Below are 26247 nucleotides of genomic sequence, written 5' to 3'. Positions count from 1 at the left end.
GAATTTGGAAGAAGTTAACAATCTTCTTAGCTACACAAATTAAATTTGCTTTAAAATTGGCTTGCTTTAGGGGAAAAACCAGCCACTGAACTCTTGTGTATCTGGCTTTTTGATTAGATTTTTTTTTTAATCTTCAAATTTCTTGTTACTGTTTTCAATAAAAATCCAATTTTATATATGTTTAAGGGTATACTAAGTTTTCATCAAAAATTTCTTCTATGTAGCATAAATGTTACCTTTATATTGGATTTATTAAGAAATCAGGTTTGTTTTATGGTAATTTTTTTAGGGTGAAAAATGTTACTTATAATCTGTTTATCCACCAAATACAGAAACAGCGTCTGCAGGAAAGTGAAAGCAAATTACTTTAGTTCCCATCTCGTTTTTATTGCTAAGTCAAAGGAAGTTTTATTTGTATTTAAGATAAATGGATTACATTTTAAATTATTTTCCCTTTAATATTATAGTCTATCAGCATTTTCTGCAGAAATGTATGGAAATAAAAATGATGGAGCTACTATTAGCTCCCCTTCAGCTCTATGGAGAGAGACTCAATAATTTGAACAGCTAGCCTTACTTCCTAGAAATTGCTTTTTACTTTATGCTTGATTGAGTCTCTCTCTCTCTCTCTCTTTCTCTCTCTCTCTCTCTCTCTCTCTCTCTCTCTCTCTCTCACACACACACACACACACACACACACACATTAAAGCTGCTTCTTTGGGCATGGTGAAGAACAGGGAAATTATATATTTATTTCAAATTAAAGGCAAACATTATTTTAAACCATTTAAATAATGTTTTAGGGATAGGGAACCCCTGAAAGTATAAAATATATTAGTAAAGGTTTTGCCATATTACTTATATTTTGAAAACCAATTTTGGGAAATAACACCAGCAATGTTTCCTGCTTTTGAACAACTGTCCACATTTTATGAGAATATTTTACAGAACCTTTCTTCCCTAAATATCAGAAGGATCAGAAAATGTATCTTTAAAGTTCTCTGTTAGAAAAATAAGTGTATTTAATTATTCTTTTCAATAGTTACACTCTTTTTTAAAAGGTAGTACCAGGTAGATATAGAGTCTAGAAGAAGTTAAGGGGCAAAAATTATACTTTATAATTTATTCATTTTTAACTTATAAATATTTATGCATACTCAGTCTATTCATTGTCTGTCTTGTTCAAGTCAACTTTAAAATTAACATCTTTTCTATAGCTGGAAGTATAATTTTAGCTGTTTATACTGTAATAGATATTTTTTAAAAATCACATCATTGTGTGGTCTGAAGAATGACTTTATAAGTGGAGCTTTGCCCAAATGTAGGGTTTCTTTTTGAATGTAAGATGAAGACAGAACTGTTTGGTTTTGAGGCACCATAGAAAGTGAGCCCTGTCATCTGCTTCTGTCTCAGGTGGCTCACCCCTTGATCCGCACTCAGCTCGTCAGCTACATTTACAATGGATTTTTGGTACCAGTATTGGCTCCTGCACTCCATAAGGTCAGTGATTGGCTAAGGTCATCTGTCTGTTCATAGTATGAGGGAGACAGAGCAAAGAAAACACTGTATAATTGAGTCAGCAGTGGATATAGCCTTATTTTTCTTCTTGTTCCACCCAAAGTTCTTAGTCATCTCAAACATGGGACTTAAAAATATCTGTAGTATAAGTTAGATGGGATCCATTTGGGGTAGTGGAATGTCAAGTTGGACTGTCTACAGGAGAGGTGACACATGGTCTTTGACTCTGGGATCGACTTCAGTTCCTGAGTGGGGCTGTTGTGTGTTGTGTCTGTTAAGCTGTCCTGTGAGGTGAGGTGCGTATTTCATAGAGAGTGTGTGGGATCGGGGAGGGCAGAGGTAGCTCAGGGCCCACAGCTTTACCATCTCCTTAATAGAACATGATTTTCTATTACAATTTTGCGACAGCAAAAATTAGAGTGAAGCCATGGTAAGGTTCCACCAAAGGTTGGCTGTCTCTGCATGGACATGCAGAGTGTTGCGCATGCAGAGTGTTGGCAACACTCTGCATGCCCATGGCTCTCATTTCATAGTTAATAAACCAACTGATATCTTTTCCATTGTGAGTCATTATGAGATACCCACAGACCTAGAATCCTAATTTTAAAGAGTCTTTTTCCCTGTTTGGGAGAGAAGCAAGAATTAATTCATAATGTGGCTTGGACAAAATGCCCTTCTTTCTGTATGTTTAAATTATATTTTATGTGTTCTTATTTTATAAAGTTAAAAACCCTGGATTGTAGCAGTGCTGAAGGGTTGCAGTATGTGCTGCGGGATGTCTGGCTCAGAGCAGCCAGGCTCAGTGAAACTGTTGCTCTCTTGCTGTTTAGTGCTCTTTTTGTTCAGTGGATACATTTTGTGAAACAAACTGTACTTGGTCTGATACATAGTTTCCTCAAGTTATTTTAGTGTTTTATAGATGTGGAGAGACGAAGTCTGTGGAATTAAAGCTGTCTTGGGAAATGCAGGGCATACGATTGGAGAACTCACACTGTTTGTGTTTCTGTGCTGTCCTGCTGTTGGCCAGTATTCTGCTCTTCAGGATGTGTCTGGCTTTGGAGGTCTCTGAATCTGTATGGGGAAGAACTCTCCTTTTCAGTGGAATCCAGTGGAACTACTGAAAGTCTTAGCTGTGATTACAGACTCCCATGTGTAGTCTTTCTTCCTTGTTTATTCCCTAATTATCCCTCACTCACTTGCCAAAACTAAGTCATGCTATTTATCACTATTGTATTCTCCACAGTATTTTGTTATTATAATTATAATATGCTTTAATGTTATAGATGCTGATGGAAATTCTTTTTGCATATTAATGGGGTATCAAGTGAAGTTTTGATACACGTACTGATTAATGTAATGTTAAGGTCAAGTTAAACATATCTATCTTCCCAAACACTTACCAGTTCTTCATGGTGAAAACTCTCCTTGGAACTTTCTAATAGTATAGCACATCTGGTTATCTATAGGCACCCTCCTGTGCACTGGACCAGCAGAGCACCTTGCTGGGATCTCTTTGTGGCTTAGCACAGTGAGTTCTATAACTGAGCTGGGCTCACAGAGCCATTGTGAAGAGCACCCTATCTTGCTTCTTCACAGCACTTAGGAACGACTGAGGAACTGAGGCATGGGCCACGCATGTTCAACATCTAAAACCACAGCACCTCTGAGGGTAACGCTCCTGTACGCTTTGTTCTCTGGGATATGTCCATTGCTGAGTATGGACATCTCCTTAGACTTAAGAAGTATGGAAAACCAAACCAACCAACCAACCAACCAACCAATCAACCAAAGAACAGCACACAATAGAATGTTTAGGAATGAATGTGCCAGCAGAACACTGACAGTTGTCACCCTTTCAGACAGTACTTTATAAGGGAGTGATTTTAGACAGCACTTTGTATACATCACCTGACTCTATTCTTAGTTATGTCCGTAACTTAAAATTGGAGATTTTAAAGCCATCAAAGTTAATACATGTTTATTTTTAAAAGTCCATATAGTATAGAATACTGAGATGAAAAGTGGATGTTACTGTATTAGATTTTAATTTGCAACTCCCTAATTAAGATTCTTTAACTTTTATCTGTTAGTGACAATTCTCCAGATATTTCCATTTAGTGTCCAGAGAGACCAAAGACTGATTGTTCTCTACTTTATTTTTCTTACATTCCCCATTTTTATGTGTTTGTTCCTGTTTTTAACACTGATAATTGCAAGGGTTAGGAACAACCTGCCCTTCACCTCTGGCTCTCTCAGTGACAACTGACAGGTGCCTGTCATAAATCCTAGAGATCAGGGACAGACTCTCAGAGCAGGTCAGAGCTGGATGTATCTTGAGGGGCTCCCAGTGGGAGCACTCTAACTTCCTACACCTCCCCCTTGGGTGCTGAAAGGGTTACTTCAAGTCTGGGCTCAGGCCTGCTAAAGACATTCCTATTGTGTTTTGCAAACTTTACATCTGCTTCCCTGACAGAAGGGCCTTGGTCAGTCTTCTAAATAAAATCCCTTTCTCTGTGCACTCTCTCACCTAAATCATGCATAACTTTTTAGTTACCTGCCATGCACGTAGGCAGCTTATAAAGGAGAGCTCATTCTCTCTGTCTCATACATAATACAAATGGATTTATGCTGACAATTTTCCCACATTATGATCAATATATTTCAGCAGCATTTCTTAACCAGAGATTAAGCATTGCAAAGCCTAATGAAGGGACTGGGGAGATGGCTCAGTGAATGAAGTGCCTTCCATTTAAGGATACAGATCTGAGTTGGATCCCCACAAATCCACATTGAAAAGCCAGGCTTGGTATTTTGTATCTTGACTCCCCATGCTGCGGGGACAATGTGGGGCTGCAGCAGGTAGAGACAGGAGGATCTTGGGAGTTCTTTGGCCAGCTGTCCTATTTGAATCAGTGAGCTTCAGATTTAGTGACAACATCTGTATCAGGGAGGGAAGGAAGAGAGGGAGGAAAGATATTTGACATTGACCCCTAGCTTATACACATGGATGTGCATACCTCCACCTACTCTAATAAGTAACACATCAGATGCACACCACATCCCACCTGCATACACACTCACAACCTGTGAGTAGGAAAAGTGGGGCGGGTATGTAGGCTGATAGTGGGCATCTCTGCAATTGCTCCTCACTGCTGCAGATAGGTATGGAGTCCACTCAGGAGCTTACTCTCATACTGTCTTCATCCAACACTGAGGTGTGGCCATTTATTCCTCAGGGTTAGTGCAGGGTTCACGGGGTTCTTTTTAAAGGCTGCAGGACTTTCTTCCACAGTCATGTGCAAGCGGAACACATTGGGGAAAGCTCTGGGCCTGGGAGTAGACTTGGGTTCAATCTCTAGGTTGAGTAATAAAGGTGACTCAGAAAGCCCTGAACACAAGGTTTTTATCAATTCATTTGACAAACCATCCAACCTCGCTGAGTGCATTTGGTGTCTGGTCCTGCCTGAGCTATCTCAAGGTTGTTGATTTTTAACCTGTGTTAGTATTTGTATGTTCTGTGGAGAAAATACTAATATACCTAGTTTAGGGTGCTAGCTCAGACCTTCTGGGGATTTTATATAAGAACATGGCAGATAAATATATCATTCTTCTAAAAGTTTTTAAATTCCTAAATACATATAGCCTCCAGAGTGTGGAATAAGAGATGGGAAGCCCACTTTGGACATTTGGGAAAGAGTTGATTTTTACAGATAGGTTGAGCATGCTTTTGTGAAAGTCATATTAAAGAAAATGTTATTGATAGATGAAGTAAGCAAATAAATTCAGCTGCAGATATGTCTAGAGTCACTCAAGCTGGTTGGTTCTATTGTACTTTAGAGCAAAGGGTACGTTGTCTGCTTCTCATGGGTCTGCCCGGTTAATTTGTCCAAGCTAATATTCAAAGCTGAGCGCTCATTGGTTAGTTGCACTAGCCTGCCTTCTCAGAGAAGCAGAAGTGAAGGAAGGATTAAACAAACAGGGATTGTACTTCAAGGAGCAAGGCAAGAAGGCACTTAGGGACAAAAGTGTCAACCCTGGAGCTTACATCACCTGTCATAGTGTCAGAGGGAGAGACGTGGAGCTTTTATCTGGAAGTGACACATGTCTTTCCATTCCTATTTCATCCTGTGAAGGCAAGCAAGGCCTCAGGTCACACCACCCTCAGAGGGAAGTGTCCTTCTGCGGTTTTATCAGAAGAGATGTTTAGGATATGAATATTTGCCCTAGTGACTGTCATTCATATGTCAGGGTCCCAGTAAGAACAGGTGGGCCTCAGATGGTGCTGTCAGGCAAGCTGAGGAGCTAAAGAGGGTTTGAGAGGGCAACATTTCAGTGTTTGGTGCTGTGTCAGAAACCACGCTTAGAGCTGGACTTAACAGCAGCCATTGGTTGTTAGTGTGAGTCACCACCTGCACAGTGCAACAGTCCGGCTCTAGGGCGTGGGCCTCAAGTGAGATCATTTCTGTGACTAGGGCCTGAGCATTTGGGGCTGCCTGAGCATCTCTTTCTCCTCTGTGCCTCTTCCTTTCTATACAGGTATGGCTGGGGCTTCTCCCAGGGAGGCAGCCTTAGCTATTTGGGTTTCTATACTAGTCAAGGTCTCAGCACTCCAGAGCATGGAGGTTCTAAAGCCTCCAAGTGTGCATGGTAGAAGTGACCAGTGTCTTAGGGACCTGGGACAGAGTCACTCCTGTTTACTCTCACTGTTCACATGTCACAGAGCTGGATACGGAGCCTGTAGCTTGATTCAAGAGCATAAGGGAATCTGTGGCAAGTTCACTGTGACCATAACACTGATCTCTCCCCCTCTCCCCCCAGTCTCTCTGTCTCTCTCTGTCTCTGTCTCTCCCCCTCTCTGTCTCTATCTCTGTCTCTGTCTCTGTCTGTCTCTCTCTCTCTCTGTGTGTGTGTGTGTGTGTGTGTGTGTGTGTGTGTGTGTGTCTGTGTCTGTGTCTGTGTCTGTGTAAAGAGTCAGGGGCAAGGGGCTGTGTAGAAAGTGCCTGCTATAGGAGCTGTGTACTTCAAGCAACTCCTAGAAATAAAGTTGGGACAAACTCGGAAACTTCACCTATTCCGGTCTACCAGTCTCCTGCTAGAATCATATTGGCTAAACTCGTGTGGTAACCAAACATTTCAGAGAACAGAGGACATGGTGGCCCACACAGACCCACAGGGCTATGAGACTGGATCTGAAGGTAAATACAGATGCATGTGAGTCTCCTGCACTCCCAGCTCCCAGTGTCAGCACCTGAGAGCCTTCCTTAGGAGGAAGCTGGCACCTGTCAAGTGTGACTGTACTCTGTGCTCAAGTAGATTTCACCTTAAAATTTTCTAGAAAGGCCTTAAAACCCAACCTTTTATATCTTCTTCTCACAGATTCTCTTCTGGAACCTACATCATAGTTAGAACTTACTATGGCAGGTAGAAATACTAACAGCATATTTGATGTGAATGATAGTAAAGAAACATGTAAAACACAGGTGACAGTCACCAAATACAATGTATGCTTATGCAGTTTGGTGAGAGGTACAGCGTGCAGCAGAAAAGCACTGGGAAGTGAGTCAGAAGATCTGTACTCTAGTCCTGGCTCTTTCTGCTGTGTGGCCATGTACCAAGCCTGTAAACTTTCTGAGTCTGTGTCTCCTGCTGTACAGTGAGAATAGCAACACCGTTCTCTACCCTTGTACAATTTGAAGATGGAGGATAGCATTTGCGCATTTTGAGACGCACACAGATAACATGCCATGGCTATTCTGGGAGAAGGCCTGCCGTCTCATGTGCAGTAGGAGGATAATACTGCTTGTTCAGAAACAGTTAGGGAGCACGTACAGGGGAGGCACTCTGTACTTCACTGGCAGAGGAAGTGAAACCCTTTCATCGCTACGGAGTTCATAATGTGGGACCTGGGAGGTGACAGGTTAACCACAGGCTTAGAGCAGGAGGGGGTAAGATAAATGCTGTTACAGAGAGAAGCAGGGACAGGTGTAGGCAGAAACAAGATATGGCTAAGAAAAGAAGCTGTGTAGTCATATTTTTTTGCAGCCTATTCTACTAAGCATTCAACCTCTCCTCAGCCACCAGAGGTAGTGGAAGAGAAAAGCCACTAGGATATGGGGGAAGTTGACCTGTTTAGCAGTAGTTCTTTGAGGGGAGCTCAATTTTCTTTGCCAGTGGTTCAGTCTGTAGCAAGTCAGCAGCTGCAGTCCAGTCCTCGGTAGGCAGACACCATGCAGGAACCAGCAGCTGCAGTCCAGTCCTTTTGGCAAGCAGATAGTACACAAACCAGCAGCTGTAGTTCAATCTTCAAGAAACCTCAAGGCTCATCAACCAGCCCAAACAAGTGAAGTTGTCTGACTGACTGTCACCAGCCTGGACTCTCTGCCCAGGTGTAGTATTGGGGTCCTCTGTTAGCAGGAGAATGGTAGGTAGGCAGTGTGCCTTAGAAGACAAAGCTGACTTTGAAGCTTATCCTGGTCTCCAGCAGGATTAGAAAAGGGATTGGTAGGGAGTGTGGGTGGGAAAGGATTGCCCAAGTAACACCCTGGCTCACTTGCAGGATTTCCAGAAGTGACTTAGAATACTTTTTGTTTTGGAGGTTGCTATGGGTGGGTTCTTCACGGGCTTTTAGGAAATAGTGGAAGAAGCTTGTGACTGTCTCTGTTCAGGGAAACTGTAGACCTTGAGGGGTGTATGCTATGGTAGACAGTGATGGCAAAGGAGTCTGTCACATATGTCCTTTCTGCATGCATCTCCCAGGCATTAGCCATGGAAACTCTGACCTCAAAGCCTGTACCTTTGGTTTTGCCAAAGAGTAGCCAACTATATTTCATTTCCTATAAGTGTGCTTGGAAAACAGAAACAAGATCTACTAGGGAAAAAAATCTCACCATCTTCTGAGTGCTGAAACTGTGCTCGAACAATATACACGGGGAGAATTAATTTTAGACATTTCCTTAAGGGCATGTGTGTTGGCTTTCTATAAGCCACCGTGGAACCCATTTGTTTTACAATCTTGCCTTCCAAATACACACATACATATTCATGATCTGCATCCTACAAGCTCAATAATTCATGGCTTATTGACTTAAGTTGATGGATGGCAGTTTTGGGGTGATTGAAAAGAAAAGATGGAAATTTCAAGAGGCTGGGCACAGCCACAAGGGAGTTGCCCCTAAACCAACAATGTGCCCTGTAGGTGGGGTGGGACAAGGACTTTAGTACAGCCCAGTTTGGCTCTCCCGGCTAAGCATACTCTCGACCTTTATGCCCAGTGGAAGTTGTGATTGAAGACTCTTTAAACGATTAGATAACATCTTCAGATCATCATCATTATGATATATTAATGGGCTGTGGTTGGGTGCGGCGCTTACAGGAGGAATAGCCCGATGTGTGTCTAAGGGGAAGAGAGCAGGGTGGCTGTGGCCTCAGCACCATCCGTCTCTGCCACCCCCCCCCCACACACACACACATGCACACCGTGTTTCCTGGTCTGGAAGGTAGAAGAGAGGGCTCAGGGTGGAGGAGGGAAAGGCAGGTCCCCTGCTTGCTCTTCTGTATGTCTAGATATGGAGCATACCTGTGCTGTGTGTCCTCCTGCTGTCATCTCTGCCACTTCTGGATGGAAAGCACTTTGACATTTCCTGTCTGGTTTCCAATGACATTGGGGAATTTCACTGGGGAAAAAAAAAAGTCTTCAGTACAGAATTGAAAGAAAGGAGTCCAAGCGTGGAGTCGGAGGCAGCTCTGCTCACCCCATACCACCAGTGACTCAAGCATCAGTGTAGCATGTTGGCTGTGGATGCCTGGGATTTTTTTTTTTTAATTGTAGTGGTTCTCTGCTCTGACTTTTGTGCCTTTCCTTGAGTTAATTGGTTACCAAATGAGATTCTGGCTCTGCAGTGAAACACACTGGAAGTTTTATCGTGGTGGTTTTGCTGCTTTTTTACATTTTATAGTTTTATGCATTTCAGTGATTTGCGTTATAAAATCCAGTGTCTGTATTAGTGGCCGCGGCCTTTAATTTCTAAAGGCTCCTGACTAAGGAGCCATAGGGAAGGAGGCTGGCTCAGCTGCTGGCTTGGGCTGACACTTCCAGGGCGTGGCACATGGCCATTAGGAAGTCACGGCAAGAGTTTGAGGAGGCTAGGCACAGTGAAAACAGCAGAGAAGGGAGCGAGTGCTATGCTCAGTTCACCTGCTCCACTTTACCCAGTCCAGAATCCCTTGCCCAAGGAGCTGTCCCTGCTCTAACTAATGCAGCTCTTCCCACATTAATGAACATATTCAGGATAATCCCTCACAGGCATACCCAGGCCTATCATCCTAGTGATTCTAGGCTCTGCTAAGTTGACAATTAACATCCCAGTGGCAGTGGGAGGGGAGGGATCCAAATGCTTGCTCAGTCTTAAATAGTCTGTGAAAGTGGAGGGGCCAGTGTGAAGATTACCAAGGCTGGTCAGTGATTGCAGGCAGATAAGATGATTAAAGGGCTCCAAGGAACTTGTAGTCAGCAAGATAGCCACAGATAGACCAAATAACAACTATCTGAATAGACCTAGAAGAGCTGACTGCCATATACAAGAGGCTTTGTCTTGGAAATACCTGATTTGTTAATTGAAAACTATGAATATGTATTATCTAATGCATTCATTTAGGACATTATATTCAGGTCATACAGTTTGTAGAAGCGATGTAGAGTCACATAAAAATGTACCTCAAAATGGGTTTTGGGGTCAGTGAGACGCTGGTTTGCAATCTGGTTCCTGGCTGCTCTCATCAGCTCCGTGATTGTGGCGTGTCCTTGCCCGTGTGTTTATAAAAGTAACACATACCTCCTTGGGATTTTGTGAAGAATAAATAGATATTATATTTGAAGTAATTCTTATTGTCACTGACACTTAGCACTAAGTACATACCTCCTGTTGTTATTCATGAATGTGACCAACCAACTCTCTAACATAAGACATTGTCACGTGGCTTGGTATTACCACGGGGTAACTCTTGCCCCATCTCAGTCATTATGACAGTTTGAGTTTACACAGTATACTTCAATTTCTTACATCCTTTTAGTTGGTGGAGAGCTTTAGCTCCCCTCTTCCCCTGGCTCTTGGGAGCTATGGCATCAATTCAGCTGTCCTACATTTGCAGTTCTGTTTATTCTGATTCTCAGTCACAGGTATTCTCAGACAAAAACAGCTACACTGGGTCTCTTGAATGAAAACTCTTATTCTTTGGGGGTTCTGATTTGACAGGAGAAAGGAAGCCTGAGAGTTTGAACCCCAGCCATCACCTAGGCTCTCCAAGGGTCACACTTGGAAGAGCACTGCATCACCTCCATGTGCCTTTGGGCTGCCTGTGGGGGCTGTCTTGGTTTTGTTAATTGAAGCCTGTTGGGGCAATCGTTGTTGGCAGCATTGTTCCCTGGCTGAGACCCTGTACTGTGGAGAATGGAGCTGAGCATCCATCGCTCTCTGCCTTCTGATTGTGGGTGTGGCACGAGCGCTGCTTTAAGCTCCTGTTGCCTTGACTCCCTCGGCCTGATAACCGGTACTTTGGCTGCCAGCCAGAATAAAGCCTCCACCCTCAAGCTGCTTTTGTTCGTATCTTACCACCTTGATGAGAGGATGAGACAGTAACCGAGCCATCAGACTGAAGCCTGATGTGGAACCTCCAGGGGTTTTAACTCACTGACAGATCCAGTTTTGTCATTTCTAACCCTATTCCACATACTCCCCAAGATTATGGAGAACATCAAACAATAATGACAGTGATATGAGAAATGAATTGTGAGAATGGGTAAGGGCTCATGTCAATACTCTGCTTCATGTGAGGACACAGTAGTAGTAGTAATAGTAGCAGTACAACTACTACACTACTACTACTACTATTACTACTACTACTTGAAGATGTGCAGTAAAAGGAGATGGTTGGCCCCATAAAGGTGTTTCTTCTCCAATGTGTGCATCGTGTTGGATTGAGAGAGGGCCTTCCCACTGTTGAGGGTGGTGACAAGTTCCACTACTTACTGTGTAACATCAACTCTGCTCTGCTGTGTGGTGTTGTTTGGGTCTGTGGGCAGTGTTATCAGTACCAGGGACACTCCTCTCAAATATGAATGACATCATCCAAGGATGACAGTGGTAGTAGTCACTGATGTCACATGTATCACAGAATACAATAGGGTTTGACCCTTCCACCACAGACCCGTTCCCACCAGACTGTGGTGGTGCTGAGGGGAGGGTGTAGCCTCCCCTCCCCCAGCCTGAAACTTGCCTGCTCAGGTTCCACTGTTTACATTGGGATGGAGCTTGCCTCTCAATGTTCTGCCATGCCCACTGCTGGAGCCTGCTGCTTTGCTGTTCCGGAGCCATACACGTGGTCACCCTGCTACTGGACTCCAGGATTATTTGGCGGGAATTGGGCCCCCTTCCCCTCCTTCATAACTGCGTGTCGGAATAGTAAAATTGAGCTTTGATCAGAATGACTGTCTTAGCTACATCTTCCTCTCGCACCGCCTAGCCCCTCTTCTCTTCCAGGTTTCCAAGATGCCTTTCCAGAGTAGAACCCAGACATGTGATCCGTTGGCCGGACACAACAGGAGGGGAAATGTGTGCTTCTCTAATGTGACGTCATAATAAAAGGCACTGGGCAGACTTCAGTTGTCACGATCACTGCTCTTTTCCCCATCTGAGTTTTCAGGCGATCGTGTGCAAAGATGATGCACACAGATGTCCAGACCCACATCCATACACAGGCTTCCCGTTAGCAATATATAGAAAAACTTAACAGTCCATTCTGTATCCTCCATTAACACTCATGAGCCAGCTGTGAAACATATAGAAATGATTAATGTTTATCAGGGAAGCCTCTGGGAATATGGAAATGATGGTAATAGAAGCTATTGGAACATTTGCTTCTTTTCCAAAATAAGAAAATCTTGTAATTAATAGCTAAGGTCTTGTTGCTGAGTTTCCAGACTAATTAAGTACCATATTGTTGAGTATCTTTTAGTCACAACAGTTCTATCTAAGGCCCATGCCACATCCTCAGCTGAGACAGGTATATTACTCAGGGACTGGAAGCTGGAAGCTTTCCACTCATCTTTATGTTTACCAAGTGATGGTGAACTAATTCAATTATTGTCATTTGTGACCATAGGATCAATGGTAGTGTCAGCGTGGATGAACTTTGTAGTGTCTTAGAGGCATCCTTGTCCCTATAATGCTTTGTCTAATGACGAGCTTAACATGAATAAATAAAACTGTCCAAAACAAATAGAATTAAGATAAGAGAGTAAAGAGGCAGGCAAATTTGTTTATACAGGTGATTGGAATTCAATGTGAGATGATAACTCTTTCATTGTGCAAATCCAAAAGGAAGCCAGATTTAAGACAGGCATTTCTTTAGCAATGTAAGGGAAGATACAAATTTTATAGAGAGAAGGAAAAAGATTATTTGCAGTATTACTGAAGAAGCAGTGATGTTGAAGAATTGTGCTTGGAACATGTTCTCTACATGTAGAAATGGATTTGTTGAAGGTGAACCTTACTGCCCTGGGTTTGAAGTGACTGTAAAATACCAAGTTGAAGGCAGTGGGCAGCATGTGGTTGCCATGGCTGTTTGTCAGGACATAAACGATCTGAGTGAAGCCTGTGATATTTACATTTATGTCAAATGCTTTAATGTAACTGTAGATTATATAAATCGTAGCTCTCTAATCCACAAACCCCGAATGCTGTGAATCCACAGGCTGAATTTTGGATGAGTGATTCTCAATGTACAGTAGGTTTAACTGCTCAGATTCTTTCTGGTTATGAGAACCCAGGAGGTTAGGACTCTGGAGTCCAGTAGATTTCCATTTCCTAGAGGAACAGTGTGGCACAACTCCTGTTTATCGCTTGTTATCTCATCATTTGGCTACGTGGTTGCCCAGTGCTGGGTGCCTAGGTATTCTGGGAGTATTTTGTAGTAAATGAATTAGTAATACCTCAGTTTTCAAACTTATTACAGAGTCCTCAACAAATTGTTGAGGTAGGAGGATTGCAAGTTCAAGGCTAGCCTGGGCCACAGAGTGAATTTGAAGCCAGCTTGGACAGCATAGTGAGGCCCTGTTACAAAGCAATAAGTAAACAGTGTGCAGGGGCTATAACTCAGCAGTAGAGCTTGCTGAGTATGTGTGATGCATGGCTTTCACTCTCAGTACTACAAAACAGAAAAACAACTTGTATGGACTTCATGACTCATCCTTGTGCTTAAAGTCTCATCAGATCTGATGAATTAAATTGGACAATAAATTAAAAATAGAAACGTATCATATTATGAACACTTGCAGAATTTGGTAGTGGACATAATTCTATAGATTCTATGTTCCTTATTTCTCAATCAAAGGCGTTGAAGACCCGAGAAGTGAGTTGACTTGGCCATGTTTACACAGATATTACTGACCAATCTGAACCAAACTCAACTTCCCAGTGCTATCTGTCTTCTTGTATTAGCTTTATTTCATTTTATTTTTTAAGCAGATCTTAGATCCATGAGTCCTTCTATGACATAGGTTTAACTTCTGAGTTCCCATAGCAGAATTTAGAAAAATCCTTCCTTCCTTTTGCTAAGCACGATAGATGTCTTTGGACAACAGATCCTTTTCTTATCCGGCTCTGGCAAGATGTAGGGAGTTGCTTGGGGACACCAATATGATTTTTAAAAGTCCCTTTCTCTAAAAGGAGGGTTTGCGCCACCTAGTGGCCCGAAGAAGAGGCTCTTGGGGTGAAGGTGTCGGTGGCCCTCCCCTAAAGAGAAGAAAAGAATACTGTTTTAGTTCATGAATCTCTACCCTCCCCTTTATTTGTGTCCTGGAAGTGGCACTCATAGCCAGGATGCCCATTGGGTCACTTTGTCCTGACAGTGCCCAGCACTGCCATGCTGTGTGGTAGGGAAGCGGCGAGGCTGGAGGAACTGAGGCAGCCCCATATGCTATGCGCTGCCACTCTCCTCTCTGGAGATTTTCAGTCATTGATTCAACACTTTGATAATGGACCTTCTCAGCATTGTTGGGAATCAATTAAGTATTGTTCTTCCCAGGAATCCCATGGCTCTTTTGGACAATTGCTCTGGGTTGTACAGTATTCTAATTTTCGGAAGCTTCCAAATTGTGCCTTTTATTGTCCTTCAGTTGAGATAGTCTTTTCACGACCTCAGGGGAGGAGTTGTTTGAGTGGCTGGTGGTAGGAGACAGTCTCCATCTACAGAACAGCTTGAAGTCGGGATGGCCAGCACAGGGCCAGGTTTCTCAGCACTGACTTTCCCTGTGATTGGGGGTGCCTTTCAGCCTCTTGCATTGGAGTTTTCCTTGAAAAGAATGTTTGGTCATCGTTATAGTAAGAGTTACAGCTCAGCCAAATTCAGATTTCTAAAGCTCTCCATTCACCTACCAGGAGAAGTATCTTCACTGTATGGCAGTGTGTGAGAGGTGTTAGGAACTTGAAGGTCAGACCATGTGGCATTATAGTGGTGTAGGTGACAATTAGAATCCTGAGGACAGTGGCCTAGCAGGGATGCTCTCCCAGCAGAAGGTTAGTCTCACAGACAGGCAAAGTTAACTGGGGCAGGATGGGTCCTAAGCGAGGTGTCTTTCAGGAGATTCAAAGATAAATTGAGACTGAGAGCCACCGCTGAGTTATTACCCAGGTGTTTAGGGTGAAAGCCTGGGCTCCGGTAGCCCCAACAAGTTAATCTCAGTCCCCTGTCCCCAGTGTGCTAATTAAGGAGAGCAAGTTTGAATGGCTACATTGGGTGGGGGGCGGGGGGAGTGTTCACTGTCCCCAGGTTAGGGTGTCAGCATGAGGTTTAGGTTTAAATAGAAGGCAAGCACTTAACAAAGTGGAGTCACATTGGTTGAGATATGGTCCCCCATCTTTGGTCTCTGCTTCCTGTCGATTCTGTTCTGATATCCTACAATACTTTGTTAGGTTGCTAAGCTGTTAATGCTGAGGTGCAGCCTTGCTTCCTAGTTAATCAGCCTCCTCTGGCCTGTCCTTGGAAGCTGTGTTCTTCCTGGAGTTTAAAATAATACAAGAGGAAAGTTAAGGACAATTACCTATCTCTGTGATGTCCACTGAAGTACAGACATGAATTGATGCCAGGCTCTCATCCATGGGACAAAGTGAGGAGTCAGTGTCTGCTGCCAAAATCAGGTTCTAAGTGCCAGTTTCAGTATGGTGGCCTTGAAAATGGGTTCTGAATCTTTGGAGACCAAATGAAGTCTGGTGGCCTCTTAGGCTTTTAAATCATGTATACATTGGAGATCCCTCTCAGAGGACTGAAAGCAGGGCTGTACTGCTGTGAGCATGCTACTTTTGAATAGGGGATTCCAAGTTTACTTCCATAAGAGGTGCTTTTGGAGTAGACACTGAGTCTGATCTAGGTCTGAGGGATGAGTATGAGGGCCAAAGATGTCTGTCTGTGAGTGGGAGTGGAGTGTGTTGCTAATGTTGTCCTCATCTGAGAGTGTTCAGTTGATACTGTTGATCTGTTCCAGTGACTACAGGGATGTAGGTGTTTTACAAAAAAGCATTTGTTCATTCTATTGGTTTAATACTGAATCTCACCGTTACCTATGGATTCTAAAGGAAGTATCTCCAACCAGTTCTTGGAAGAAGTGTCTGGAGTAGGGACCTGGAATGATGCTTGGAGCTGTTTTCTTGGCCTAAGAGGGAAAAATACTAATCCGAGTTGGCTAGAGGGAGCCCACGGAATGGTGAGAGGGTGGGGGAGGCACGAGTCCTTTGGAGTGCAGTAACACACACCTTTCTCACAGAGGATCTTGTCCACCAACCTGGTTCAAGCAGTTGATACAGAGGCTCAGGTCTGATGGATCTCAGAAGAATGCCTTTAATGTTGCCCTGTAATGTTCTCGAGTAATAAAAAGAACATGGAACACTGGCTTGAATCTGCTCTCTTCCATTTCTTGTGTATTTTGGGGGGCAATATTTTGAGTCTCAGTTTTCCTATTAATTATCTTTAAGGACCAAGGAGAATTAGCCCCAATAATGTGTGTCAAGTACCTAACACAATGTTGACAAAGAGCTAGGACTCTGTGAACAGTTGTCATTTGGGGAGCTATCACAAATCATATGTAGTTAATAAAGATTATAATTAACAACGGCATTCCTTTCTTCTTTTGGAAATAGCAGCTTCATGGCCCGTATGTAGTTGTTGTCTAGTGAGGACGACAAAGAGGTGTTGATAGAGATCTACCAGAAAAGGTGCTCTGAGGGTGTCCCTCCCCATATAGTGAGCATGTGACCATCCACAGTTCCATCACACACCAGCCCCTCACATGCAGTCATTTGAATTGTACTCTCAGCACTGTGACAGAGGGCTCGAGAAAACAGCCTACGTAGGGAAGGATTCATATTGTCTTCACAGTTTTAGTCCATGTTCACACAGCCCCATTGATTCTTGGCCCTTGGTGAGGTAGAGCATCTTGTTGGGAAGCATGTGGCTAAGGGAGAGAAACAGAGATGTGGGGAGGGAGTGTGGATGGCAGGTAGGATCCGAGAATAAGATATACCCTCGGGGTCTGGAGAGAGGTCTCAGTGGTTCAGAGTATTCAACCCAGGTCCGGTTCCCAGTACCCACATGGCAGCTCACAGGAACCTGTAACTCCAGTTCTGGAGCATCTGATGCCCTCTTCTGGCCTCCGTGGGCACCAGGTATGCCCACGGTAAACATATAATGTGCAGACAAAACAGACATAAGTAAATAAATAATTTTAAAAGGTATACCCTTCGTGCCTCCGGTGACCTACTTCCTCCATCCAGCCCTGTTCCCAGTAGCCCATTCACCTATGAACATCTCAATGGATTAACTCATTGAGATGAGTTTCATTGGTGAAGTTAGGTGCCCACATGATCCAGTTACTTCTCAAAAGTGCCATCAGCTGGGATATCAACACACAGAGCCTTCAGGGGACATTTTATATTAAACTACATTGCTCCCTAGGAGAACTAATTCTACTGTTCACTCAATTTGTGCACATTCAGCTGCTAATTCAGAGGATATGGAATATAGATTTCTATTTAAACCGTGAGAGAAATGTGACTTTTAGTGTTTATTTTGACATGTTATACCTGGTGCCATGGGGTGGGGTTGGGGGAGGCATTTAGCTTCCATGAACGTTATGGCTGAGAAGCCAGCATGGGTGACTAAGAGTGGTGAGGGCCCCAGTACAGCACCCATCAGTTTTGGGTTCAGCATAGACTCACTGTTGCAATTGCCTGGGTGCTATCGTGAGTTTGTCTTGCTGCTATCCTTTGCCATGATTTAGCGGTATGTGGAGGACAGTGCCACTTCTCTGATGCGCTCAGCCTGACAGTAAAAAGCATCTGCATGAATCAATATAAACAGAGCTTGCAGTCAAAGCAACCTGAAATTAAGTTCTAGAAAAGTCCATATAATCTGAGTTCTGAGTTTTCCTTACCTGAATTCTAAGAAAATGGGAAATAGAAAAGATCAGTTAGGCAGGTGGATTACCAAATAGCATCTTGATTACCTGTAAATCTCACGCTGGAGAATAGGGTTTCTTCTAGATGGTATTTCCTAATGTAGAATTAGATAAGTGGTAGAAGCTGTGGTAGGAGGAGCACAGAAGTATGTGTGCTTCCTGCCAGAAGACTGGCTTCTGGAGAAGAGGGGAAGGGGTGGACTCAGCTTCTTATCATTTCCTGGGGAGAAAGGCTGGAAGGGGCAGCCAGAAACAGGAGATCATGAGTGTTAGAGAAACATTGGGGCTTCACTCTCCTGTGCCCAGTCTTCAAAAGTCTCATCTCCCATAGATCTAACAAGCTTATCAGTAGCAACTGACATTTAAAAAAAATGGCTAGCATTTGTTTCCCCATTTCCAAAGAGCGTGCCCTGCTACCCACAGAAGGCAATTTGCACTCCTTTGTCTGGCTTTGCAGACTGCTCTAACCTGGCCCCATCCCAGCCTGTCACCCTCTGCAGTCTGTTCTTGTTCCCATACTCCTGCTGGGCTGTCCCTTTTACTTCCTGCCTGTCCACCCAGAGTGTATTTATTTAAGTCCCAGAACAAGCTCCACACTGAGACAAGCTTTGCAGTTGAGTACACATTGATTTCTCTCATCTCTAAACCACCTCTGAGCAGTCGTGTGCAATCAAGGGCCCAGGCTCAGCACTTCTGCCATTGTATGGGCTTTGTCGGCCAGGGCGTAAGGACCTGCACACACGTTTTGTTCTGCTGTGTATCTTTAGCTGCTTCTCTATATGCAGTTCATGCAATCAATCCACAATTGGTGGAGTAAATGTACCAGAAGAGCGGTGGGCATCCTTCTCACTGCACCGGCTCTGTTTCTTATGCTAGGAAGTAAGACACTCGAGACACAGAATTCACATTAGCTCTGAGTTTCAAGCCACTGACAGTCAGAGAATGCCAGGATTTTAGAACCAAGGCCACAGTGCTCTAGGTCAACATCGGTGTCTTACAGCTGAGAATGGTTGAGAGAGGAGCAAGGCTTCTTGCTGGTTGTATTTGGCCTTAGATTAGCCATCAAAGGGTTATTAGGCAGCTCTATGTTTGCATGAAATGGTCCAGTGAGCCTTCCAAGGTATGTTTCTGTTATCTTACAGAGCCGTACAGCTTATGGTTTTGTCCTGTTCTATGGTGGAAGGTACTTCATGGATGCTTCTGCCACACTCACTGCCACTCCTCTTGTATTGTGTGTGTGAACCCACTGTGGAGGATTCAAGGGTGTGCTATACCTGTAGCTACTGAGACAACAAAAAGTATCTTGGCTTGCCTGTGGCCCCAGATACTAAACATTAGAATGCAAGTGCCTTCTCATGGCAGGCCATTTCATACTACCCCAGGATGCTCTCAGCTACCTTAAATTGTTACTCATAGTCCCCGAGAGAATCTCAGCTAAGAAAGAAAGTTCATTTGTCTTCTCTGTTCAGTAAGGATCAAGGGCAGTTACCACAGTGCTTAGTCACTAGGGCGAGCCATTACAAACCAGGTTCCGCAGAAGGAACAGTTTGCATGGGGCCTGGGAGAGGAGCATCTCTGTGCCAGGATGAACCAGCACCAGGGCTGGGATAGGATGGAGGAGGATATCTGGCTAGCCAGCTTCTGGTACCCACGTGCGGGGAAAGGCATCTTCACTTGTGTGGTGTGTTGTGTTGTACAGTGCAGTATAGTGTTGTGTGATATTGTGCTATATAATGTAGTTTTGTGTTGTGTAGTGTGGCATTGTGTGTTTTAATGTCCTTATTTTCTATAGGGAAATTCCAGTCACAACTAAACATGCTATTTTGGTTATCCGTGCTACTTTCTTTCCATTAAATTTAAAACCTTTTTAGAATTCTCATTAAGAAATTAAATGTTAGTGTTGATTCTTGTTTGTTAGTAGAAAAGTCAGTAGAGAAGGTTATACAGATACAAATGTTCTAAACAGAGTCGTCATGCTAATGAGTTATAAAGTCAGCTCGATAGGCCACGGTTAGCATTTAAAACAGAAGCACATAATAAATACCAGGCTGCGCCCTGTGCTCAGCCGCGGTGAGCGCCGTGTGCTCCCATGCACGTTTCATGGTGAGTCAGGGTGGACTCAATCTTGGCGGGACTGCTGTCACGCCGCTGAGGATTATTTGGAGGTGGGGTCGTGGCAGTCATTCCACTGCTGCTTTACTATAAACTGTCAGTGTTGGCTGCCCTTCTCTTATTATGGAACACTCATTTTATTAATTATCTCAGCACATTTATTTTGAGTACCCAGTTATATGCCAGGCACTGCCCTAAATGCTGGGGAGGAGATCTCTGTTAACATTTACAATGCAAATCATCTTAGTTTCAGAGCAACCCCTGTGTTGGTGTGTAGATCACAGAAACCTCCCTTCATAGATCCTTTCCCACTCTTCACGTGGCTTCCATTTATTATTTTCTGACAGAACATAGGTAGCCACAGGTAGATGCAAAGGAAACAGGTTTTTAAATGACAAAGTTGGAGTTTCCTCCAAAGAAGGGAGAGTGAACTCCAGGGAAACATTTCCTAGTGTCTCCCATAAACTCAGAGCTTCTCAGATATTAATGCGTTGTGTTTCTCTTGATGGGAAGCTGCAAGTCTCTGTGATTGTAACTGCAGGAAAGACCCTGGCACTGCAGAGCCATGGGCAGATGTGGGCAGGTTGTCCACTACAGTCTACGGCGCTGCAGGGAGGGGTGAGCTCACAGTTTGCTGGCCAGGCTTTATGCCTTGGCAAGGGGCTGTCTCCACAGAAAGCAGAGACAAATCTTTTTTTAACATAAAACATCACTTTAATAAAACCAGAGCAGTCCAGAAAGACAGCTCAGTGGGTAAGAGCCCTGTTGCTGAGCCTGACAGCCTGAGCTGCACCCCTGGAGTCACATGACGGGAAGGTAAGAGCTGGTTCTCAATGACCCCACATGTGTGCCCTGACAAGTGCACAGCCCACACACATACAAAATACATTCTAAATGCAATAAAACCCCCAAAGGCACAATATGAATTCTACCTGACACTATCGACAGATTCAATATATCCCCATCAAAATCCTAGCAGTGTAACAGAGGGAGTGAAGATGACCCAAATACATTATATAAGTATAAAAACATCATAAGTAAGTTCTTACTTTGTGTTTGATAATTTAAAAAGATAAAGAACAATGCCAGTAGATTTGGCAAAAATAGAAAACCCATTCTAAAGCTTTCGTATGGAGTCTTTGTATGGAGATGTTCAAAGCCAAAGCAATTTTAAACAAAAGCTGGAGAATTTATACTTCCTGAGTCAACACTTAATACAATAGCCATCAAAACAGTATGCAACTGGTACAAGGACAGACTTAGACTAGGGAACTAGAAGATAGCAGTGTCTCTAGAAAGAGTGATGAAAAGACTGGGCATGTATGTGCAACTCTGTATCACACTCCATACATACACTACAAGTAGCTCAGTAGCTCAGAAGTAGAAAACTTAAATGCTATAGGTAAAGCTCTCACAACAAAATAGAGAAATGTATCTCCATGACAGTGAATTTAGCAGTGGGTTCTTGGTTTGATATTAAAAGCAGAGGTAGCAAAAACAATTAAATTTGAGTCCATATTGATTAATTATATACTAGACAAGGGATTAATATCTACAATGTATAAATTCTATAACAAGGCAAGAAAAATAACAAACAAATGAGTAAAGGACTTGGATAGACATTTCTCCAAAGTGGATAAACAAGTGGTCAGCATACTCACGAGAAGATGTTCACTATTACCCGCTATTAGAGAAAAAGCCACTCTGGGACAGGCATGGTGGTGTAAATTCAAGAAAAAGTCTGGAATAGACAGATAAATTATGCCGCAGAGGCAAATCTTAAAGGGATAAAAAGTGCCCTGTGCTCTGGCCAGAGGTCAGTTAAACAAACCATGAGCTGGGGAGAGCCACCTCTATCCAAGGAGACCCTTTCACTAACTGCTAAGGTACCCTGTGAGTGCTGCCGTTGGCTCAGAGGTGGGGTGTCTCAGGAAGCTTACAGGTGGCATTAAGCAATTGCCCCTAGATGTGCCTGATTCTGTCCCTTCAGCTCCAGGTCTTCTTACCTGGCCTTACTGTTTTTAGAATCACAGAAGTTAGGTGACTAAGTGTCATCTACTGTCTTCCCACACAGACGAGCACAGAGTTCTGTTTTAGAGTCTGAGGCAGGTAGTGCTGTTCTATCTGCTGAGCTCTCTTCCCATTGTAGAGGAAGAAATTAAACTTCCAGTGACTTCTGATTTGAAGTGAGAAATTAGATTTCTCTCTTCAATCCCAACAAGTGCACAGAGGGCCTCACCCTCCCTCACACAGAAGGCACAAAACAAAACTCACACAAAACCCCATCTTATCCATGGACGCCAGGTGGGTTACCTCGGAAACAAGTGCAGACACAAGAGGGAAAGAGCCCATCTGAAGTTTGGTGTGAGTCATTTATTCTTCCCCATGCACCACCCTAAGAGAACATTCAAAATTGATCAGCAGAAAACGCCCTGTGAGTTTACCTTCAGGTGAGTTGTAAGGAAACGGAGGGTGAGGAGCCCAGCAGAGGGGGTTGGCCTGCTTGTTACTAGCTTACCATGACTGTCTCTTGCCCCATGCTGGCTTCCTGTAAGAAAGGCTGCCCCTTGTTTCTGTTTGACTTGCATTCTGATGAGATGCTCTGCTGTGACCATCCAGTGCCAGATGATGAGCAGGTTTGTGGATAACGGAGGAAAATGACCACAATGACTAGAATTATTGAATTTGTTCTGGCAGACACCTGTGTGGTTTCTGTCTCTGCATTGTGTGGAGAATTCTTTGTTGTTCGTGGAAAATAAGCCAGGAGTGAAATTTGTCTTTTGTTATCAGAGCTTGTTTCTGTTATAGTTTTTGTGCCTGGGAAAATTGGTCTAAATATAAATTTCCACCCCAAAATGATGCACTTAGCCCAGCAGGCAGATAGAATCTGGGGGGAAAGTATAGGCATAAGATGAGACCCTGCCGTCTTGTGGTCTGCTGCCTGAGACGTTAGCCCAGACATTTCCCTTCCACCATGGGCTGGGAATCAGCATTACCAGAATTGAATAGGGTTGTTGTGTTAATCTGGAAGAGAAATGCATGGAAAGCCCAAGGAAGCATTTCTTTTCCCCAGTGGATCACTCTTCTGACTTGTTCTCCATTCAAGAGCGTGGCCTGAGTTAGGCCCTGTGTTTTCAGTGAAGAAGTAGTCACTATGAATGGAAATTTTCTGTTACTCAGAAAAATAATCAGCAGATGAACCTAACCACCTACTATGCCGGTGAGGCTTCCCCAACACAGGCTGTGGGCACCAAGTTTCCTTCCCTTTCCTTCTTATATAGCAGATCTCCCTATGTCCACCTCAGTCTATTGAGTATGTTCTAAATGCTGTACAGTGCACTGTGTCCTCTGAGAACTGGCTCAGTAGGTCAGATGTGTGTGTTTCTACAGAAAGTTGGCAGTCATAGAAGAAGGATAAATATGTGAAGAAAAGTGAAAACGATGCTGATTTGGCCAGAAAAAGGAAGTGGAGAAGATTGGTTTAAGAGGAAAGTTGCATTTGGGGAACACTTATCCGCCATGTTGTTGACTCTGCAGTCCAGCCTCAGTGTGCCTTGCATCTCTAATCCTGTTCTTGGAGGAGCTGCCTTTCTAGGAGGGACTTTTATTTTATTCCTGTCTGGGTTGTTAGAGTCAGTTTTCAAAACTCTAGCATGGAAAGGCATGGAGGAAGTTGTTTTGAGGACAGTTCTCTCATCTTTGCTTTTGAGTTACTCCCACCCCAGTCTTCTCACTATTCTGGCTCAGAGTTAGACTGTGAAGTTCACTCTTACATACTACTTGGAGTATGCCCTCCCTCCCTTCCTCCTTCCTTCTTCATCTTTTTGTATAGGTTGGTCCAAATTCCTATGCAACTCTGGCTAGCCTCTTTGAACTCAAGTCAAAGAGCAGGTTTGTGGATAATGGCCTCTGCCTTGGCCTTTCATGTGCTAGGATGACAGGCATGTGACATCATTCTTGGCTTGGAGTATCTCAGTAGCTAAACTCCATTAGATGAGGTTTAGTTATACTGAATCATATATTAAATTATAGTCTGGTAAATCACATTATGAAGCTAGGAGGTATAAATAATATGCATATGAAGCAGGACAAGAAGCTGTGAAAGTAGCCCTTTGCTGATTCCTCTAGAGAGTTGGGGGTTGGTTTGTGATTAGTGATGGGCAAGAAAAAAAACCATATTGCTGTTTTAAGAATGGCTTGGCCACCTCTCATGTTAGCAGAGGCTTCTCAGACATGGCCATTGTTTGTTGGCAACAACACCATTACTTCTTCTCTAAATTATTGTTTAACTGGTTCTGTGGGATTAGAATGATCTTTAAATAGATGCCCATGGCAAACAGAAAAAAATAATGTTTTAGAGAATCCAGGATCCCCTGTAAGACTCTCCTCTCCTAGGATCTATTTACTCTTTGGAGTCTCCTGATCCTTCTAATGCAGCTACCTCAGCCCCTCCTAACTCTGCAAAACACTGACAAGGGAAAGAGGAGAGGAGGGAGACAGAGGGCTCTCTTTCTGTAAGAGCTGCTGTACTTTCTCTCCACTGCCAAGTGCACTTAAAAAAGCACATTTTATTCCATCTGTCACCAGTACCCCTGCTCACCCCACCCTCATTTAGATTATTTTAAATGGCCACCCCAAGTCAGAAAGCAATAGTCATTCTTCCTGTCAGTCCTCTCTGTGCATTTGCCTACAATTCTCAAATATGAGAGAATGTAGCCACTTTACACTGGAGGAAGCAGCTCAGAGAGATTAATGGCACTGTGCAGTTCGTACAGTAAACACTGTTTGAACCTGAGTCTGCCCACCTGAAAAGTCTGTGCTCTCTCTGAAGTCCACTGTCTGTTCAGGGCTGGTAGCCATTCTCTCTGAGGTTCGCATGACTCCCTAACTCCTGGTTCTGATCTAATCCAGGTCTTAGAATACCCCAGTGTTCTGGCTTTTGTGTAGTACAACACTTAGAGTAGGGTTTGGGTTGTCTTTCCATCCCCACCACTAAGTGCTGAGTTTTCAATGTGTTCAGCAGATGTTTGTTGAAAAGAGCTGGCTATTCCTTCTATGTGGGTAGTGTTAGGAACCACAGAAGGTGCCATCTCCACGATGGTCAGCAGTATGATCGATAGGCCATCTTTATTTATACTGAAAACAGAGTAGGTGTAGAGAGAAGGTTGATCAGGTCCCAGATAATCCAGGTACCTGTGGGACAGAGGTGGTAGGAAAAAAAAAATGTTAATCATGTGCCTCCAGTTTGGGCCAGCTGAGACAGAACTGCCTCAGTGAGGAAACCTCCAGCTTGAAAGTACCACACTGCCCTTCAGAGTGTGTCTTAGTGCCCCAACCCTACTTTCCATTGGGTAGATGGAGAGGTATTCACCACGCAGGGACTGTTTCCATCTTCTACCAGGCAATATAAGTCTACACATACATACATACAGACAGACACACAGACATACATACAGACAGACAGACGGGCAGACACACGTGTGTGCACATTCATTTATTATATTTACTATGTATGTGCGTATGTGCACATGCATGCCAAGCCCCAAGTGTGGAGCCCAGAGAACAACTTGCAGGAGTCGGTTCTCTCATCTTACTATGTGGGCACTGGGGATCAAACTCGAGTTGTCAGGCTTGGGAGGGAGCAAACACCTTGACCCGCTGAGTGTCTGCTGTCCCTGCTGACTTATTTAATATATTACAGATGATCTGAAGAAATGCGGGCAGGAGGAGGCTGAGACTGGCTTTTGTTTTCTTAGAATATGCTGCAGACACCCTCACTGAAGCCATCTCTTTCATTTCCTTCTCTCAAAAATATTTTGGGAGTAAGTAACTCAACTTAGTAATTTGAATGTCACCTCCATCCTTCTCAGCTTGCCTCTGGCAGTAACATCAGTATAAGGTGTGGCCTTAAGGTGGAGGAGCAGAAGGGAGACAGGAGGGGGCCTGATTCATCAGTTCAGATTGCTTTCAGACCTTGAGAAATTGAATGTTTTCTGTCTTGGATTTTTGGCTAAAGTTTGGGGTGGGTCACTCTCTAGGAACCAGAGTGTCTATCTTCTCTTTTGTACTTGAATGTGTTTCTGGGTGGTCTGTGTTCTTAGAAGGAAGAGGTG

At 43.6% G+C, this 26247-nt stretch overlaps 1 protein-coding gene and 1 long non-coding RNA gene across 4 annotated transcripts in view; one reads left to right on the top strand and one right to left on the bottom strand.

Annotated features, from left to right (window-relative positions):
* Fam160a1 (family with sequence similarity 160, member A1) overlaps positions 1 to 26247 on the top strand; it is a 125240-nt gene that overhangs the window by 63387 nt on the left and 35606 nt on the right. For all 3 annotated transcript variants that reach the window (XM_011240082.2, XM_006501333.3, NM_172682.3), the window contains one exon: positions 1414 to 1500. In XM_011240082.2, coding sequence (XP_011238384.1) covers positions 1414 to 1500 — 87 coding nt within the window. The remainder of the gene's footprint in view (positions 1 to 1413; positions 1501 to 26247) is intronic.
* Gm40082 lies at positions 4154 to 9187 on the bottom strand. The gene is made up of 3 exons (XR_001783868.1): positions 9095 to 9187; positions 7644 to 7774; positions 4154 to 4456 (listed from the first exon to the last, which is right to left on the bottom strand). It is a non-coding gene; the product is annotated as a predicted gene, 40082 (long non-coding RNA).

The sequence above is a fragment of the Mus musculus genome, chromosome 3, assembly GCF_000001635.26.
Source record: "Mus musculus strain C57BL/6J chromosome 3, GRCm38.p6 C57BL/6J".
In the NCBI taxonomy this organism is placed as follows: domain Eukaryota; kingdom Metazoa; phylum Chordata; class Mammalia; order Rodentia; family Muridae; genus Mus; species Mus musculus.
The sequence above is the reverse complement of the archived record's forward strand: the minus strand, read 5'-3'. Positions and strand labels throughout refer to the sequence as shown.